General features: G+C 45.7%; 2 protein-coding genes across 2 annotated transcripts in view; one reads left to right on the top strand and one right to left on the bottom strand.

Annotated features, from left to right (window-relative positions):
- LOC137785930 (kelch-like protein 29) overlaps positions 1-5,098 on the top strand; it is a 189,971-nt gene extending 184,873 nt beyond the window's left edge. Inside the window, exons 14-15 of the mRNA XM_068577501.1 lie at positions 1,518-1,662; positions 4,709-5,098. Of these exons, the coding sequence (XP_068433602.1) occupies positions 1,518-1,662; positions 4,709-4,892 (329 nt within the window). The 3' untranslated portion in view covers positions 4,893-5,098. The remainder of the gene's footprint in view (positions 1-1,517; positions 1,663-4,708) is intronic.
- A 1,280-nt stretch (positions 5,099-6,378) lies between these two features.
- Positions 6,379-18,870, bottom strand: part of atad2b (ATPase family AAA domain containing 2B) — a 64,874-nt gene continuing 52,382 nt past the window's right edge. Inside the window, exons 27-28 of the mRNA XM_068577543.1 lie at positions 13,578-13,706; positions 6,379-9,455 (exon numbers count right to left, since the gene is read on the bottom strand). Of these exons, the coding sequence (XP_068433644.1) occupies positions 9,414-9,455; positions 13,578-13,706 (171 nt within the window). The 3' untranslated portion in view covers positions 6,379-9,413. The remainder of the gene's footprint in view (positions 9,456-13,577; positions 13,707-18,870) is intronic.

Here is an 18,870-nt window from a genome sequence, read left to right as displayed (position 1 = left end):
AGGTCAGTTAAATGAGGAGGAGGCTCACCTGCAGGTCAGTTAAATGAGGAGGAGGAGGCTCACCTGCAGGTCAGTTAAATGAGGAGGAGGAGGCTCACCTGCAGGTCAGTTAAACGAGGAGGGGGCTCACCTGCAGGTCAGTTAAACGAGGAGGAGGCTCACCTGCAGGTCAGTTAAACGAGGAGGAGGCTCACCTGCAGGTCAGTTAAACGAGGAGGAGGCTCACCTGGAGGTGCTGGAACCGGCTCACCGAGCTTCATGAGGGGAGGAAAAGCTTCTTTTTTTTTTTTTTTTCTCCGTCGAGAGCATCCTGTTATTATTCAGCCTCGGGGCGCCAAGCGGAGAGAAATGAGTGTTCTGTGTTTATGGGACCGAACACAAAACATCATGCGCACACACACGCTAACACACACGCTAACACACACACACACACGCATGCTTCGGAAAGACCGGCGGCGGCATATCAATGAGAAGGTAAGAGAAGAAAATAAACGGCAGGCAGCGCGAGGACGACCAATCAGCTCGCAGCTCCGTTCCTCTAGAAAACTGAAGCGGACGCATCAGATGTGCAGCTTCTTCTTCTTCTTCTTCTTCTTCTCATCCTTCTTCTCCTTCTTCTTTATCCTTCTTCTCCTCCTCTAAAGTCTCAGTATTCACCTGCTTCGTTAACATTGTTCAGAGGACGCTGTCGTCTCTCTCTAAAGCACAAACTCGCCCGTGGTGCATCTTTCATGAAGCTTGTTCTCTTCTTCCTGCTCCGGTTCTCGTCATGTGACTCTTGTTGCAGCTGGAAACTCATCGCAGCTCCTCCAGAGCGTCGAGCAGCAGCAGCTCTAGAGATGACCTGTTAATCAAACATGTCGCCTCCCCTCAGCGGCGAGGGAGAAGACGGGAGGCCACTTCCCCTGCACGCCGCCGCCATCATTAAAGCGCCACGTCGTTCCTCCTAACGAGGGGACGCCAGAGCGCCGCCGCATTATTCACGCCGCTTGTAAATTGGCTGCAAGACGACCTCAAGTTTGAATCGCTCTTCCTCCTCCTCCTCCTCTTCTTCCTCTTCCCACGCAGCGGTTTGCTGGTTTCGCCTGCGTTGTCCTCGGTCGCCGCTCGCCGTATCAGATTGAATTACCCAGCGTTCACTCGTTCACTCGTTCACATCCTCCAGCACTCGAGCTCAGTGAGACTCTGTGCATGAGCCGGAGCGGCGTAATGCAATTGTGAATCATTGGGACTCAGGTAACTCTTTTATATCGCGGCCGAGCCCCTAAACATATATTTATATATCGCAGCAGAACCCAATAAAAAAGTCGGTGTGATTTATGGACTCGGTTCCTTCATATGTGTGTTTTCCCCCTGAAGCGATCTTGAGAACATCTGTAAAGTGATGAGAAGTTTGATCATGATTTCTGCAAGAAGAAACAAACAGATTGATGTCTCCTGCACGAGGGAACGACATGTTAACAATATCTCTCTCTCTCTCTCTCTCTCTCTCTCTCTCTCTCTCTCTCTCTCTCTAGATAACAAGTACGCCCCGGCAGTGAGTCTCAACGGGTTGATCTTCATCCTGGGAGGAGCCTACGCTCGAGCCACCACCATCTACGACCCGGACAAAGGCAACATCAAGGCCGGGCCCAACATGAACCACTCGCGGCAGTTCTGCAGGTGAGAGAGAGAGAGAGAGAGGGGGGGAGAGGGAGGGAGAGAGATGCTTGAAAAGCTGCAGATCGTTCTGTGTGAAGCTTCTTGAAAAGCAGCTCGACGTCGTCGTCATCCTCAAAGTGTTACGTTGCAGATCTGTCAGCGTGTGAACAGGTAGCAGCTGCAGGAGAGATGATGATGATGATGATGATGATGATGATGATGTCGTCATTAAACCCAAAACAAAGACTCGTGGCTGTTCACTAGATATATTAAATATATATTCTCCTCATCCTTCTTCTACATCTAAAGTGTCAACATGTGATGTAGTTAACACAAAGCCATGTGGCTGTTGACTATATAAATATTAAATATATATTCTTTCTAATTTGCTGAATCAGCAGCGTCATGTCACAAAAACGAGACTCATGCGTTGGGATATCGACGTAGCAGACCTTCAAAACACTCATTTTATGCTGAGTCATTTGTGTTTTTGTGTGTTGTTTTTGCACGTTTGTGTTCTTTAATATAATTAAAAGTAGGAATCTGCGGCCTTCTGCTGCAACTTTTTAGCGCTGCTCGTGGCTGGCTAACGGCTAACAAAGGGAGATAAATGACGTGAACAACAGGAGCGTCACGTCCTAACATCAGGCAGCGTGCAGGATAATGAACCCCTCACACGCTTATTTTCACATAATCTAAGAAGCAGCAGCAGCAACATGCACAAAATACATTTGGGACGCAATTACAGACGCAGCTCGTATGTGCAGAACGTGTAGCATGAATCACGTTGTCGGAGTTATCGACAAGCTGCAGCGGCACGCGGCTGTTCTGCTACATTTAACTAAGTCTGACGAGAGAGAGGGAGAGAGGGAGGGAGAGAGAGAGAGAGGGAGAGAGAGAGAGATGCAGGGAAAAGGAGGCGACAACAAACGCACATCGCCGCCAAATAGAAACGCACAACACTCAGAGGAGGTCGAGCAGGTCGTCCTGCAGGAGCGCTGATGTCCTCCAGCGCTGCGACCGGGCCTCCCTTCCTCCTCCCTTCCTCCTCCCTTCCTCCTCCTTCCTCCTCCCTTCCTCCTCCTCCCTTCCTCCCCTCCTCTGTTTATCAGTCAGAGCGCCTTTTGCTCTCTCCGTTTTCAGATCAGCTGCGCGGTGCTCTCCGAGTAGATTTAGGCTTTATGTAATAATCTGTTACATTCCCGACAGTGTTGTGTGTGTGTGTGTGTGTGTGTGTGTGTGCACCTTATGTAAATGCAGATCTCTCCAAACCCCAATAGGAGTACAAAGCCCTAATCAGCTTACAGCCCCAAGTTTTTAATCCTTCCTGCACACAAACTCCTGTTTCTGTTTCTCATATCAAACGAGAACATTTGTAGAGATATTTGCTTTTTCATTAGTTTTCTCTCTCGCCCTCAAGAGGTAATAGTGTGTGTGTGTGTGTGTGTGTGTGTGTGTGTGTGTGTGTGTGTGTGTGTGGCCTTGTTGTGTGAGCGATGCCAAAACGATCTCAGGCGCCAATCAGCAAGTTCACGGAGTATAGACAAAAATAATGAGTTATAAAAAGTAGTATTTCATTCAGTTTAATTTGTGTGGAGCAGAATCACACGTTACAAATTAGACTCAGAGGACTTTAAGATAACATAAAATAAGACAATCTGTACATGTAAAAACTTCCACAAAGTTTTAAGCCATGACAAAATCCTAGTACAGTACATACTAAAGTCATGAGTCACAGTAAAGAATATATGAGTATTTCATAAAATAAGTCACAATATAGTACGATAGATAGAAGATAGAATAGTATGTTGTAACAAAAGTGTGTATGGTTTGGATACAAATGTCAAAGAAACACTGTATATATTTCATAAAAAAGAAACATTGTATATATTTCATAAAAAAGAAACATTGTAAATATTTCATAAAAAAGAAACATTGTATATATTTAAAAAAGAAACATTTTATGTCATAAAAAGTGATTTGTGGCATAAAAATGTAATAGTGCAGTAGTTCTTAAAGTTAAAGCGCATAAAGCTTCTATAGGGTGTCGGTGCTGCGTGCCATTAAAAGTTGAAGTCGTTGTTAAACGTCGTGTCGTCACACCGCAGCGTCTCTTTGTGCGTTTGATTACAACAGACAATAAGAGGAACGTGTCTGCTGCTGCGAGCGCTGCGTATCTCACACAGTCACATTAGCTGAAGCCGCTTCCAGCTAATTATCTTCCTGACGATGATTATCTCATCAGAACTTGTTCTGAACAGACGGTTCTTTCAGAGGGAAGCGTGAGAGCTGCAGTCGCTCGATGCTGGAAGACAACGAGCGGCTGAAGTAGAATATGAAAAAAAAACACAAAGAACTTCTAGACCGACAAGAATAGAATCAGCCGGTTCAGGTCGACAAATACTGTCTTAAAAGTTACACTCTCTGCAGGGGCGACTCCTCTGGTTGTATAGAAGTCTCTGCTTCATGTCTTAAAGCTGCATTCTCTCTCCTGACCACCAGGGGGCGACTCCTCTGGTTGTATAGAAGTCTATGCTTCATGTCTTAAAGCTGCATTCTCTCTCCTGACCACCAGGGGCGACTCCTCTGGTTGTATAGAAGTCTCTGCTTCATGCGTTACAGCTGCATTCTCTCTCCTGACCACCAGGGGCGACTCCTCTGGTTGTATAGAAGTCTCTGCTTCATGCGTTACAGCTGCATTCTCTCTCCTGACCACCAGGGGGCGACTCCTCTGGTTGTATAGAAGTCTCTGCTTCATGCGTTACAGCTGCATTCTCTCTCCTGACCACCAGGGGGCGACTCCTCTGGTTGTATAGAAGTCTATCATGTGTTAAAATAAAAAAAAGGATGACCATATGTTGGAAGAAGTTTGCCCTTTTGAAAAAGCAATAATAGTTGGGTCAAACATAGTAGCGAAGTAGCTTAGCTTAGCTTAGCACAACACGCAACATAACGAGTTAATTGTTTGGCTTTAGAGCAAAAGTATGATGCTTCCGTTAAGGATTCTGTCTTTTTAAAAGGCGGCGTTAACTAAACTCCCTCCCTGTGTCCTCCCTCCCCTCGGCAGCGCCGTGATCGTGGACGGGAAGATCTTCGCCACGGGCGGCATCGTGAGCAGCGAGGGCCCGGCGCTCGGCAACATGGAGACCTTCGACCCCAGCGCCAACACGTGGACGCTGCTGCAGTCGCTGCCCTGCCCGCTCTTCAGACACGGCTGCGTGGTCATCAAGAAGTACATCCAGAGCGGCTGAGGGCGGCGGGCATCGAACCCCCGGAGCCTCGGACACACCCGTGGGGCACTCGGGGGGGTCGGCAGCGGTGAAAAAACAAACGCGCCGGCTGAGCTCCGGGGCGGCGGGACGATGTGCGACGGCAGCTTCAAGGCCGAGTCGCGGCTCTGGAACTTTTTGACGCCAGCGATCCATCCTCTCTCTCTCCGTTACTAGAAAAACAAACAAACAAAGCCCCGTGCAGAATGTACTCATGTTCAACTCCTCGGCCATGTCAGCTGACCTCACCTCCAGTACTGTGTGTGTGTGTGTGTGTCATGGTGGTAGCGCATCCTCTCATCCAACAGGCACAGGGCCGCGTCGTGAATTACTAAAGTCCTCGTTTTTTTTTTAGTTTTTTTTAGTTTTTTAAAGCCATCGATGTTTCAGTTCGGTCTTTGTTTCCAGATCTGTGACCTCGACGCGTTTTTATTTCACTCCTCTGGGACTCAGAAGGCGTCACAGATCCAGATGTTCGTCCCTCGTGTTCGGCTGTGAGAAAAAGTGAAGACGAGGATTCCACCAAGAGAGCTGCTCTCCGTCCGTACATGAGGAGTTCCTCTCTCCCTCGCTTCATTCTTCCCTCTCTCTTCCTCCTTTCCTCTCTGTCTCCCTCTCCTTCCTTCTCCTTCCCTCTCTCCTCTGCCTCTCTCCCACTTTCTCTCCCTTGCTTCCTTCTTCCCTCTTTCTCCTTTCCTCTCTACCTTCTTCCCTCTCCCTTTCTCACCCTCTGTCCTTCCCTCCCTCTTTGTCTCCCTCTCCTTCCCTTTCTCGTTTTCCCTCTCTCTCTCCTTCCTCCCTGTCTCCTTCAGCCCTCTCCCCTCTCTTCCTCCCTCCTTCCTCCCCTCCCTCCCTCTCTCTCTCCTCAGGAGGCTGAACTCTGTAATCCAGTTTCCGTTAACGACGTCTAAACGGAGGAATCTGGTTCAGGTTTGAAAAGAAGGAAAAGTGTTTTCTTTGTTCCTGTTTCTCTCTCTCTCTGGGACGAGGGAGCACCACATGCACAGAGCGAAAGAGAGAGAGCATCCCTCCTTCTGACCAGAGGACAGAACAAAGCACAATAATCACCTGTTCCCTGTTTACCTGCTGCGTTGTCTCATCCGGTTTCCACCTTTTTCTTTTCTACAACGCGTTTCATTGCAAAACCCTCAAAGGACTTTTTTTCGGGGGTTTTTTGCTCTTCTGTAAATACAGGAAGGAAATATGTATATTTTAAAAAAACAAAACCTGAAGGCAAATTCTGTATAAATGTTTTTAGAAAAAAAAAAAAAAAAACTTGATAGGTTGGATTGAAAATGGTATGTCTGTAAATCTGTAAACCCAAAAAGGAGAAATTACCAATTATTATTGAAACCTAATACATATACCAGAACACGTTGTCACGTCGTTATTTTACAGTGTGTGTGTTTTCAGGCTTCAAATGTGTGTGTTCATCTTTATTCTCTGCAAGAAAACAACACAAAACATACAGTTTGCACCTTTTTATTCAAGTATATCACAGCAGTTTATTTGAGAAATACAGTAAATGTTTCATTTCAAATATAACTTACACTAAAAGTAACAATGTGAACATGTGTGTTAAAGTCACAAACGAACAGAACCGACGAAGGGAAAAGTCTCTAAAGTTTAAACTGTGGAAAAACAAAACAAACGGGTCAGAACAAAGTGGTTCGGGGCGGATTGAACCGGTTCCCTCTGCATACTGGACTAAGTAGTCTCAACTACCAGACAAAAATTGGTTGTTAGTCCCAAACTGGCTACAATTTTTTTATTATAATAAGAAAGGAAGATTGCAATGTATGACATTTAACTACCCATATTTTTTTTTTCCATATGCGTTTTTACTGATTTCATTAAAAATAACTTTTGGCAGAGAGAACGTCGTCTTTTCCTGGGATGAAGCGTTCAGTCTCTTCCAGTATGCCACAATCACAGAAAAGGAAAGAAAACAATTCAATAAATAGAAACCAGTTGAAAGGGCGTGTTGAACCTGAGAGACCTGTAAACCCTTTGAGCCCCCTCAAAAGAACAAACCTGCTACACAAACGCTACACAATTCAGCCAAATCGTTCAAAACGGACGCTTCCCGGTTTTTGAATTAAAAAAAAACGTACAAAAAGACTGACTGAGTGTTTATAGTGTAAAAAAAAAAACGTGTTTAATAATAAATAATCTGAATCATGAGATGAAAATCTGCACACGACAAAAAAAAAAGCTGAATTTGAAATATAGGTGATTAAAAGGTTGTGAAAAGGAAAGGAGGGTTCTCTATCCTAGGAATTAAGAAAATTAAAAGTTTACAACACACAGCTCATGAAGTATGATTTATAAAACTTATGCAATCATCTGGCTCAAACGCAAACACGCGGAACAATCGGAGAGAAATGAAACTAAACTCTTGGTTCGCGACCCGGTGGTACCTTCTGGTGGTACTGCGATGACGCAACAGTACTTCAGCGGAGGGGGGGAGGGAATACTGTTGGTGATTATTTATTTATTTTGTACCCAGTAAACAGTTTTCGGATTTTAAAATAAATTAAGCTGAGGTAGCGTTGGTTTCTCTCTCTCTGCAGTCGTCCAGGTGCTGAGCGGTTTGCATACGGGCGCCGCGCTTCACCTCGGAGACTGAGAAAAACTAAAAGAAAAAAGGCAAAGGTGAGCTGGGGGTCAGATGCACCAACAGGTGTTTGAGGGTTTTGACAGAAGAGTGAAGGAAGGGAGGGAACGAGGGACTCCTCAAGTCTGCGGCAGCTCTCCGAGAAGCGCCGTAAAACGCTGTAAATTCCTGCTTTCGCCGCAGCGAAGCTTCCGAGAAAAACTGATTTAATAAAATCTATAAAGTCGGTACACACGCACACAAACGCACACGATTTGAAAAGGAACAAAAGTCAAAATAAACCCATGTTAATGCTTTGTACACCTGACTGAGGGCACTGCCTAGAATGGCCTTGTTCATTATGGAGTCACAAACTCATGCAGAAGAGCTCAACGCGAGCAAAATGCATTTCATATTATAAAAAGAAAGGAAAGTGTAAAAAAAAGAAGTATCAAATACACAAAATATCACAGGTTGTTGTGAGCGTCTGGTCGGACGTGTTCATAGTTGTAACGTCGCGTCAGCACCGTTTACTTCAGGGGTCATTATTCAGATTCTGTTGCATATGAAAACTGAAGGAGAAGCTGGTGTTGTCGTGTTGTCGACCTCTTTCTTTCAACAAGTGTGTGTGTGTGGGCTCTTTAACAGGACGCGCACGCATTTAAACGACATTTCAAGTGCTTTGGACGTTTCTGGCCGGACGCGAGGTCGTCTGCTGGAACTCGCACTCGGGTTTTTCAAAATGTCAATTTGAGGCGTTTCTGGGCTGAAGTTTGGGGACGTACGGCATTGAAATGCATCACTGACCTCGGTGGTTCGATACCCACATCAACTGGGAGCCGGTTCATGGTCACAAGAAAATAATAATTGAAAAAAAAATTCCTGCTAAATATTTCAGTTTCATATGATTTTTTTTAATTTATGTATTTATTTTAGTTTTTAAATAAGGCACACACGAGGCAGTGCAAACTCTAGACGCCTTTTAAATTCAGACTGCTTCCAGTTCCTCTCAGCCGGGGTGTCGATGGCAAAATCAGTGAGGAAGAGGAGGAGGGAGGGGGCGGAGCCAACGGCTGTGATGACGAGGACACGATCGCTCGCGGTCGAATTTGCGAGGGGAAAAAAAAAAACAACCAAACTTCTTTGTAAACTATTGTTCCGGGTGAGGGTCCTTTTGACGGCGGCTCAGATATTGAATTATAATCAAGTAGCAAAGACGGCAGAAAAGATGGCGCCGCACACACTGGAGGGGGGAGGGGAGGAGGGAGGAGGTGAGGAGGCGAGGAGGCGACGCGGCTCGGTGGTTCGGAAACATTATACCGTCCTCGTCTCCTCGCGGCACTCCGCATTCACGCTTCTGCTGGTGAGGATCTGGGCGAGCGAGTGTGTGTGTATAAAATACATGCATACCCAAGTGTCAGGGTGTGTGTGTGTGTGTGTGTGTGCACGGCGAGGCGGGCCAGGTTGCGATATGACATCATATCTGTTGGTTTTGCAAGTCATCCGAGTTAAGTAAGTAGTCCCAAAGAGCAGCATGGATGAAAGTTTAGGATAGCACCCGAGTAGCACCAGGGTCGCCCGTCACCGGTAGTGTGTGTGTGTGTGTGTGTGTCTGTGTGTGTGAGACTGACACACCTCCTGGAGTTTGGTTTGTGTAGAAGGGGTCTGGATCCGTGGCCAGGTTCCTGAGACGATAGCACCATTGAATGTCTCTGTCCTCAACGTCGTCCTCGTTGTGTCGCCGCTCAGCAAGAACAGAGCGCTGCGTGTGTGTGTGTTTATATGTGTGTGTTTCTCGTGTCGAGCGCTGGACGTTGAAGCTCCTCCGCTCTCGCTCACTCAGTTTGTGTGTCTTTGTGGTCCCACGCTGTTCAGGATCTACCTGATAAGGTATTTTTCTCTCCGTCTCACAGGAATGTATCAAAATGCTGGATTCTGCCCTCCATCTCCTGCAACACACACACACACACACATTGTTTAGTAACTGTAAACTCTGATGTGTGCATAAAGCATCTGTGCGCCGTGGTTTCAATGTTACTTGGAAACCTCCCACAACAAACGGCAGCGCTCGGCGTGATGAACGAGGTGAAGCGCCGCGGCGAGACGGCGGAGTTTGACGCTGACTGAATCTGAACCGAGCCGCAGGAAGAGAGGCGGACGCTCGCCGGCGGCAGACCGTGATTAATGCCTGGAAGATGTTGCGCCGTGTGTGTGTGTGTGTGTGTGTGTTCTCATCCGAGCGGCTGACGCAGAGCGACAGACGCCACGGAACCGATTCCTGAAAATCTACAAGGAAAAAAAAGCTGTTTTTATTGTAAAGTTTTGTGGAGGAAAAGTCGACTGGAGACGGCTGAATCTCACGAGAACGAGCCGACGGCCTCACGCGAGAAGCTGCTGCTAGCCAAGCAGACATTTATGTGAGATGTTGTAAATAAATAGTTTTTCTTAGTCTTGTATTAACACTAAAACTAGTTTATATTATTTTAGAGATATATATATATACACATATTGAGAAAATAAACATTTTTAAATATATATACAAAATATTTGTCTTTTTTAAACTTATTTTTGTCAATATTTTTTGTCAATATATACATATATTTTTTCATTTGTATGTTTTTTTAAAACTTTTTTTGTTAGTTATATATATATAAATTCTGTATGGAGATATTTCTTCTTCTGCTGTTGTATCAACACTTCTGTACCTGTCACTTTACTTCCTGTTGCTCTGAGCATAACGTCCAGACTATGAACATAAACCCTGAAGTGAAATTTAACCGCTCCATGAAAACAACCACCGGGTTTTAAATTCTCCGGGTTAAAACATTCTCAGCGTTATCGTACCGGTCGTCTCAAACGGCTCCTGAAGTCGACCTCGCTCGTTGACTTCTTTACGGGCCGTAAAAATAAAACAAAAAAACACCTTTAATTCACACGATAACCTCATAAAACACCGACGCGCTCACGGCCACGACGGCGCTTTTCAAGTGCCGTCAAAGCCCGTTAATTAAAAACTAAAGAGGTGGCCAGCTGTTCGCGGGGAAGAAAGCCGTACCGCACGTTAGCTTAATTTATTCTGGCGGATACAAAAATAAAAAAAGGTCACATGACTGAAGCTGCTCTGCATGTTACTCTCACTACTGACCCAACTCCGGTTATTACATCTGTTTAACACTATCATGAAGTACGCCTCCCTAAACCATCAACACCAGGTCACACGAGCTGTGAATCTCAGCCCAGATTTAGACTGTGTGCACACACACACACACACACACAGACACACACACACACACACACACACACACACACAGACACACACACACTCTTTGCTGCCTCGACGCCTTCACCGTGTGTGATCTCGAGTCTCTTCCCCCTTAAAACTCCAGCAGACGATCCAACAAGAGGGCAGGTATTGAACTCTCGTCGCCCAACACACACTCTCACTCACACACACACACACACACACACACTCTCTCACACACAACTTGGCAGAATTGTAGATTTAGGAAGTTAATTTCCCAGCGGGGCCATCAACGTGTTCAAAGAACATCCGGAGTCGACGTCCAGATGTCATCAATTCGCGACAAAGGTGTCGTAAATTACTTTTTGTCGGTGTTTCTTCCTTTGAACCGGTCGTCTCCGCTTCCACCTCGGTTACCGATTCAGACTCCATTTCCCAGATCAAATTTCCGACAAACCCCCCTTGAGAGAACCGGGGATCCTCCGCACTCTGTGTGTGTGTGTTAGAAAGTGAAAACAACAACATTGTGCGTTTTCTTCTTCTCCACACAGAAAAGAAAAAGTGAGAGTTGATGGAGAACAATGGCGTGTAATACACCTGGATGGAGGAGCGTTTTCTCACAATGATGAGGCTCGGGCTGCGTTGACTCTGATGTCTCCGCCTGAGGATTCTTGTTTTGTCTTCACGCGACGACAACAACAACAACAAAACGTCGTGAGGAGGCCTCAAAAGAAGCCCCTCGCCTGACGTCACAGCCAGATGTTTAACATTCATACCATGAAGAGCACACGGGCTACAAATAGCTTCACGCGTGTCAAACACAAGGCTACATTTTTAAAAAGAAACAGTGTAGCTTCACGAGTCATGAAGTCTCGTCGGCTACATGTTTACAATCAGCAACGCGTTTTTAGAAACAATGTTGCGCTCTGCAACCTCAGATGTTGCTTCAACCCTTTTAGATCTGTAACGATGACATCAGCCTGGTCCTTTGTGTCTTATTTATCAATAAATATGTTAAAAGAAATGTCAAAGTGTAACTTTCTTCTTCTTCCTAGCGTTCATAATCCGTCGGGATTACGTCGATAGCGTAAATATTCAAGGAGCATCCTTGTCTTGCGTCCTCCTCCGACAGCTCTAACTAGGAGTGTTCAATAATTGCCGGACGAAAATCTTCAGCATCGAACACGAAGCAGAGCGGCGCGAGAAGCGGCCGACCTCGTGACGTCCGGCTGCTTCGACCGCGGGCATGTGCACAAAAAAAAAGAAAAGGTCAAAGGTTCTCTTTACAAAGTCTTAAATTGCCGTCTGAGGCTCGGGCAAAAAAAATTGCATTACCGTGTCTCGGGCAACGCGAGCGCCAATTTGTAGACGGGGAACGTAGTTGGCGTGTTATTGTGTACCAAGCGGGCGGAGCCGGTCCCTCCGGCTTTAAACTGGAAGCGGGGTGCAGCCCACTCCATCTGCTGAAAGGTCAGCTCTTCTGGAAGGCCGAGACAGGCCGAGCCCAGAGGAGGGCGAGGGAAGGAGGGAAGGAGGGAGGGAGGAAGGACGAGTAAAAGGAGACAAATGTACGGACACGCTCCATTTCACCCGTCTCTACGCCGCAGACACAAACACGAGCGCTGCAACATTAAGTGGGCACGGCTTGAGCCGCCATACTGAGTATCAAGCAGGCGGACGGGGGTGTGCGCATGTTTGTTGGGGGAGGAAGGAGGAGACGACCCGCCGCCGAGTCCAGATGCGTGTGTTGGAAAGCGCGGGCAAAAAAAAAAACCAAACACGTGCCAAAGCGAGCTGACATTTCTGCTTCTGGAAACACCAATTTAGGCCGGCGGTGCGAGCCCTGCCCTCCCGCAGCAGCCGGCACCACCTGGCCGACGGCGCGCTGCCTCCTCCCTGACAAGCCCGACAGCCGGCTCCGGCTGCCGGCGCCGAGGACGCTGCCACTCCGGCGCTGACATGCGGAGGTGGAGGTGGAGGAGGTGGAGGCAGGTGACCAGATGGGATTCTGGGAAAATATACAGCAGCTTTTTTTCTGTATGGGAACACTGTCAGGAGAGTTCACGAAACGAAAAACTGGGGGATGGAGAAAAAAGACGAAGGCAGAGCGGTACGGAAACGCCCTCGGCGGAGAGAGTCCCCAGTTCGATTCCCGGCTGACTCTGTCCACACTTTTTTTCTTGCATACTTCACTATGACATTTCTATGGCATACTACTTATTGATATTTTAATGCCATACTATACTGTGATTTTTAAGACGTACTATATATATTATTTTCTTTTTATGACCTAAAATGTTTAAATATAAAATATATTTAAATATATTTAAATATTATATTCAAATATTTTTTTAAATATATATATAAAAAACATTTATATATAAATATATCTATAAATTTAAAAGATATTACATATATATTAAATATATATACACACACAATATAAATATATAAAATATATATTTTTTTTTTTAGGTCATAAAAAGAAAATATAAAATATAAATAAATAATATCTATATAAATATCTATCTATATAAAAAAATAATATATAAAACGTCTTAAAAGTCACAGTATAGTATGGCATTTAAATATAGAATACGATGAGACCAAATAAATGCGGCGGTGAGGCTGCGCTGTCGGTCCGTTCGCGGCTGACCGTACGGGCGTCAGAAGCTTGTGCCCCAATGCATGCTGGTATACGTAGGCACCGACCGCACGGCTCCGTTCGCACTGAGAAACGCCGATTTGGAAATTTTTCTTTTCAAGCTGCCGATTACGATTTCTTCCCCTGATTATTGTTCATATTTCCTGCCGATGGGTTCACGCTCACCTCCAGTAGCTGGGTCTTGTCGTACTCTCTGCGGTGTCTGTAGATGCACTGGCTGAGCAGCGAGTACAGCCTCTCCAGCTGCTCCACGCTGTAGCCCTCGCTCTTCACCACCGCCGAGTCCAGTAGAGCCTGATGAGGACACACACACACACACACAAATACATTACGGACAAAACACAGATTCATATCTTAATAATAATAATAATGATGATATCCTAAACATGCATGGAGAGACGATGGTAAAACTGGCCGCACCAGCCCGGCCGCTGATGGTGCCGCTGAAGGTCAGCTCTATTCAGAAGCAATTAAGATCAGAGTGACAGCTAATTTAGGCTAATCATAATTAGAACCAAGTTTACATTTCACTGCTACTTTAATTAAAACATTCTGGACAGTCAAAGGCCCTTTTAATTGACCCGTTTCTCACATTTTGCCCAAGTCAAAGCCTGTGTGTGTGTGTGTGTGTGTGTGTGTGTGTGTGTGTGTGTGTGTGTGTGTGTGTGTGTGTCTATTCAAACACGGCGCTCATCAGGATGCATAGACTGAGACGGCAACGGCACAATAATTAAAGTTGCCATCACTGACGCAAAGGCAAATAGAGCAACTGGCAGTCGTGTGTGTGTGTGTGTGTGTCTCTGTATGTGTGTGTGTGTGAGAGGCGGCGGCCACAGTGTTAAACACACACACACACACACACACACACACACACACACACACACACACACACACACACACACACACACACACACACACAACCGAGGCAATGTCAAGATTAATAAAACCTGGATGTTTGTCAGAGCCTCTCATCAACGCAGCGTCTGAGTGATAATTACAGCGGGCAAAAAAAAAAAAGGAAGAAGGGTTCGCGCCGTTTTAATCACTAAACTCCTTCCGACCGGGATTTCTGTTGAAACGACAGAACAGTTGTCTTGATTAAAGAAAACCGGCAACAAAACTTTTCGGAGAAGCAGAAACTTTGGCCACAAATTTGACTTTGAGAGCAAACGCTTCACTTTTTAGTTTGTTCTAATGGAGGGAATTTTAAAACACGAGGCCGCACCCCTTTTCGGATCCACCGGGACCGGTGTGGAAACTTTTTTTTCCCCCCAAAGTTAAATTCCTAAAATGAACATGAGCGAGAGCACAAGGCGTCCACGCTGTGAGCGGTTTCACGAAGACGACGGACGGGTCTCTGAGGACGACCGCCGGGCCAAACTGTGGTTAACGTTGCGTAACCGTTCATCCATTTCCCCCCCCCGCTGACAGCGAGAGGAACGGGCGGCGGGCGGCGGGGGAGATTATTAGCGCCCGTCAGAGGCCTGCATCGCTGTGTTTATTTGCATCACAGAAAACACACTTAACAAAGCCGGTAAAAAAAAAAAAAAACACCAGCAGAGACTCAGTGAGGAACGACTCGCTTCACGGGATTAGACACATTATCCTGAGACCGACATCTCAACATTTAGATAAAGATACATTAAGATATAGATAGATACTTTAAGATATAGATACATTTAGATATAGATGGATACATCAAGATATAGAAAGATAGATAAATTTAGAGATGGATACATTTAGATATAGATAGACAGACAGACAGACAGACACAAGAAGGTATATAAAAACATCAGAAATGCAAATCACTCAATTTATACAAAAAAAGTAGGGATTCTCATTTTAGGAAATGAAAGAATAAATAAAAAGCAAAGTATTTGCAGTGTATATGAAGGTTTTATAAGTATGTACAATAACTAACTAGACAACTAAAGCAGTGCGAGGGCTACTGAGGTTGGTGTTGAGTCAATTGACGGAGGATATTTACGATTCATTAGTTATAAATGTTAACAATTGGAGATGTTGGGTGGTAACTGATCCGTCACAGAGAGCGGTTCTCTCGGTCCGACTTCCAGCCGGCGCTCATGAGCTTGAGCGCAGACAACGCCTCCGACACGAGAACCCTCCACCAGGCCTCCAATAACCGGAGGTCCCTCGACAAATAAAGTCTGCATAGGACTTCCTCTAATATTCAGAATCCATCCAAAGTGATGGAGCGTCGGCGCGGCCGCTCCGCCGCGAGGATATTTTATTGGATTCTTCTTATATCAAAAAGGTAACTCTAAGTCCAACGTCGAGGGACTTCTCCGGTTTCAGCCCGACCACGAGGGCTCATGAAAAGGAGGCGCGATGCCCGCGTTAACCACGCGGGCATAAAAGCTTTAATTAGCGTCATTACGACCCATCTCACATATGCGCAACAACGTGAAGAAAGAAGTCTCTGGAACACTTCTCTGACCTTCTTTTCATCGCGCCGCCGCCGCCGCCGCTCTTCATTCTGTGTTTCATTACGCCGCCGTCTCCTCCTTTAAGTGCATTTCACTATTTAATAGTGCATTGTCTCACTTCCTGCCTCTTTCTATGTTTTATAGAAGGCTCTCCTCGCCTCTGCCTCAACAACACTTCTCCTCCTCCTCCTCCTCTTCTTCCTCCTCTTCTTCCTCGCATTTTCCTCCCTTTACAGCCTCTCTCTTTGTCGCCTCGGTGTTATTCTCCTCCTCACTGTTGGCTAGTTGATTGCGGCGATGTACTTCCCAGCAGCCCCTGTCAGCTTGATCAGGGTGGCTGCGACAGAGTGTGTGTGCATGTGTGTGCGTGCGTGTGTGTGAGATTGAGTGTGTGTTACATGGACTCACTGATTGAGTGAGCTCACTGGACACAAAAGGGCAGTAATCCTATGTGTTAAAGACGGCTACTGACATGGACCATTTAACTCCTCCCCCCCTCCTCCCCCTAAACACCTCGTTCCATCTCTCCCCCCCCCGTCTCTCCATCTTTACTCACATCTCTATCTATCCCCGTGTATCTTAAAGACCACAAGCGGAGACACGGCGGCGGCGGGGAGCCCAGCAGATTAACGACTGGCGGAGTTATTTTCCCAGCATGCACTGCGACGCGATGTCGGGTTTAAGCTCTCACGTCTGATCAATTCTAAAAAAAAAATGTAAAAAAATCGACAACAACGACAAGATCGCAGCGTATCGGGTGTGCGAATGATCTTAAAAATGAGTCTAAACTTCACGCGGCGCACTTTATCCATTCCAGTCACGCGGTCTACCCTCCATGCGCCGCCGTGGATTCCCTCTACCTCTGCAGAACGGCATCAGGATCACCGGGAGATAATAAAGTCCCCCGGTGGGTCTCGCCTGCTGCATTTTTCAAACTATTCGCGCCGCTCCCGGGACGCCAATTTGAGCCCCGGCCCGCCGATTGTTCTGGCGAGGTGGAGGACTTTCTGCATCGGCCTCGCATGGATTCTGAGGGTTACGCAACACACATTGTAAAAAAAAAAAGAAGAAGAAGAAGAGTTTCCATCGGTGTCGAGTTGCTCTTAAAAAACATCATTAGTCAAAATGTCATGGTGCCTTCACACATATTCCACCTCCTCCCCCAAAAACACAAACAACTAACGCTGCGATTATGTCACCACAAAATGTATAAAACAGGAAAAACAATCACAAACATGCAGACTGAAGGTTACTGCGATGCAGCGCAGGGCCTTCCTCTTTGATCACCGAGTGTGTGTGTGTGTGTGTGTGTGCATATGAAGAGCCATCCTCAGTAGTAAGTGAGAGAGAAAAGGGTTTGCAGGCAGTGAGAGAGATTTGAAGCCCCAGTCACCGTCACCAGGGACTCTATTAAGGCTTAAAAAAAAAAAATCTGCCTCCAAGAGAACAATTCACTCCCTTCTTCCTGTTTTACCTTCTTTCTTTCCCTCCCTCAATACTTGTAAAAGGATGCATTATAAATGAATCGGCTCGGCTTGTTACCGTGAATGCCTTTAATCTGGAGGAGGAGAGGGGACGCGACACGAGTGGACGGGGATTTGCAGGAGATAAAAAAAAAAAAGAAAGAAGAAGAAGAAGATTTCAGCTGCAAACGATGTGGCTGGCGGAGAGCACTCGGTCACACAGGTAATGTAATATAGATGGTGTTATAAGGGTCAGGGACGATCATGACAAATCACATTACCGTGGTCGCAGCGCATTAAAATGAAATGCTCATCCCTCGTGGCGGGAAAAAAAACCCTGCTGGGGGTTGACAACCCATCCTTAATGGTCGGCTTTAGCACATTCCCGGCTATTTGGTAGCCGAGCGGCCTCTTATTGACTGCGATGTAATGCATTAATAACCCCCGATCCCCTGATATTGTGTCTGGAATAGTAGCGTGCGACTTAAAAATGTGCAAGAGTGCTTTTTTTTTTAGCAGCAGCATCTGAGAGCAAATACATGAAATAAGAAGTTAAGATATAAACAAAACAAACCGAGGAATAAAACTGTGTTCCCTTAAGGGCGAAAAGATCAATAAATAAAATAAAAAAAAGGAGGTTGTGTTGAATCAATAAGGAGCTTTTGAGATGCAGACCATAATGTAGTCACCGCTTTAATAATCTAAAACACTTCTTAAATTTACTTTCTGCCCGACGACGGACCAGGAAGCAAAGCCGGACGTTCATCTTTTAACTGGAAACGGAAATAATGATAAAAACTAAAAAAAAAGGATCCGATATTAAGATCGTTTGTTAAGAAATAAATACTTACAGCTCATATAAACATCGATTCCCCCAAATATTGACGTCGGCTTCAGCTTCACAAACCCGGGATCAGGATGAATTTCAACTATTTAAAAGCTCTTTCTCTCTTTTTTTAGAGATAAGAATCCAACCCACCTGGGTTTATCCTCACCATCCACACCAGATTAACTCACATTAAATCCCCCCGCTCTGCCAACACCGGCCCATAATGCACCTTTGTGTGACTAAAATGCAGCTATTTGCCGCTCAAGGTCACGGCGGGAATAATGAGAAACGTGAAGATGACGAGGACGCCTTTTACTCCTCCACTTTCAGGGGCTTTGGGGAGAAAGAAAGTTCATAAATAATAAAGATTCTATTCAATAAAAGAGAAATGCATGAGAGAAATACAATGTTTGCTAAGTAGGCTTCGGGAATGAATATACTGTTTTATAAAAAACAGCGCCAACAGATCCCATATCACCAGGTAAGAAACACAAATAACCTCCAAACACACACACACACACACACAGCCGCAATCATTTAGAAGTTTTCTCAAACAAGTCAAAAAGAATAATAGGAATAGTTAGGATTAGCTTCTGGAAAGGACTAGTTTATCGACCAGCTACGGTTACACCGAGAGTGAAAAGCTCGAGGGAAATAAAAGGTTAATCGATGTGATGTCCTTTACACGTGTAGTGCCGTGTGTGTGTTTGTGTGTGTGT

Source organism: Clinocottus analis, unplaced genomic scaffold (genome assembly GCF_023055335.1).
Source record: "Clinocottus analis isolate CAN_PGR_092001 unplaced genomic scaffold, fCliAna1.0.p SCAF_15, whole genome shotgun sequence".
In the NCBI taxonomy this organism is placed as follows: domain Eukaryota; kingdom Metazoa; phylum Chordata; class Actinopteri; order Perciformes; family Cottidae; genus Clinocottus; species Clinocottus analis.
This window is presented reverse-complemented; position numbering and strand designations above follow the sequence as displayed.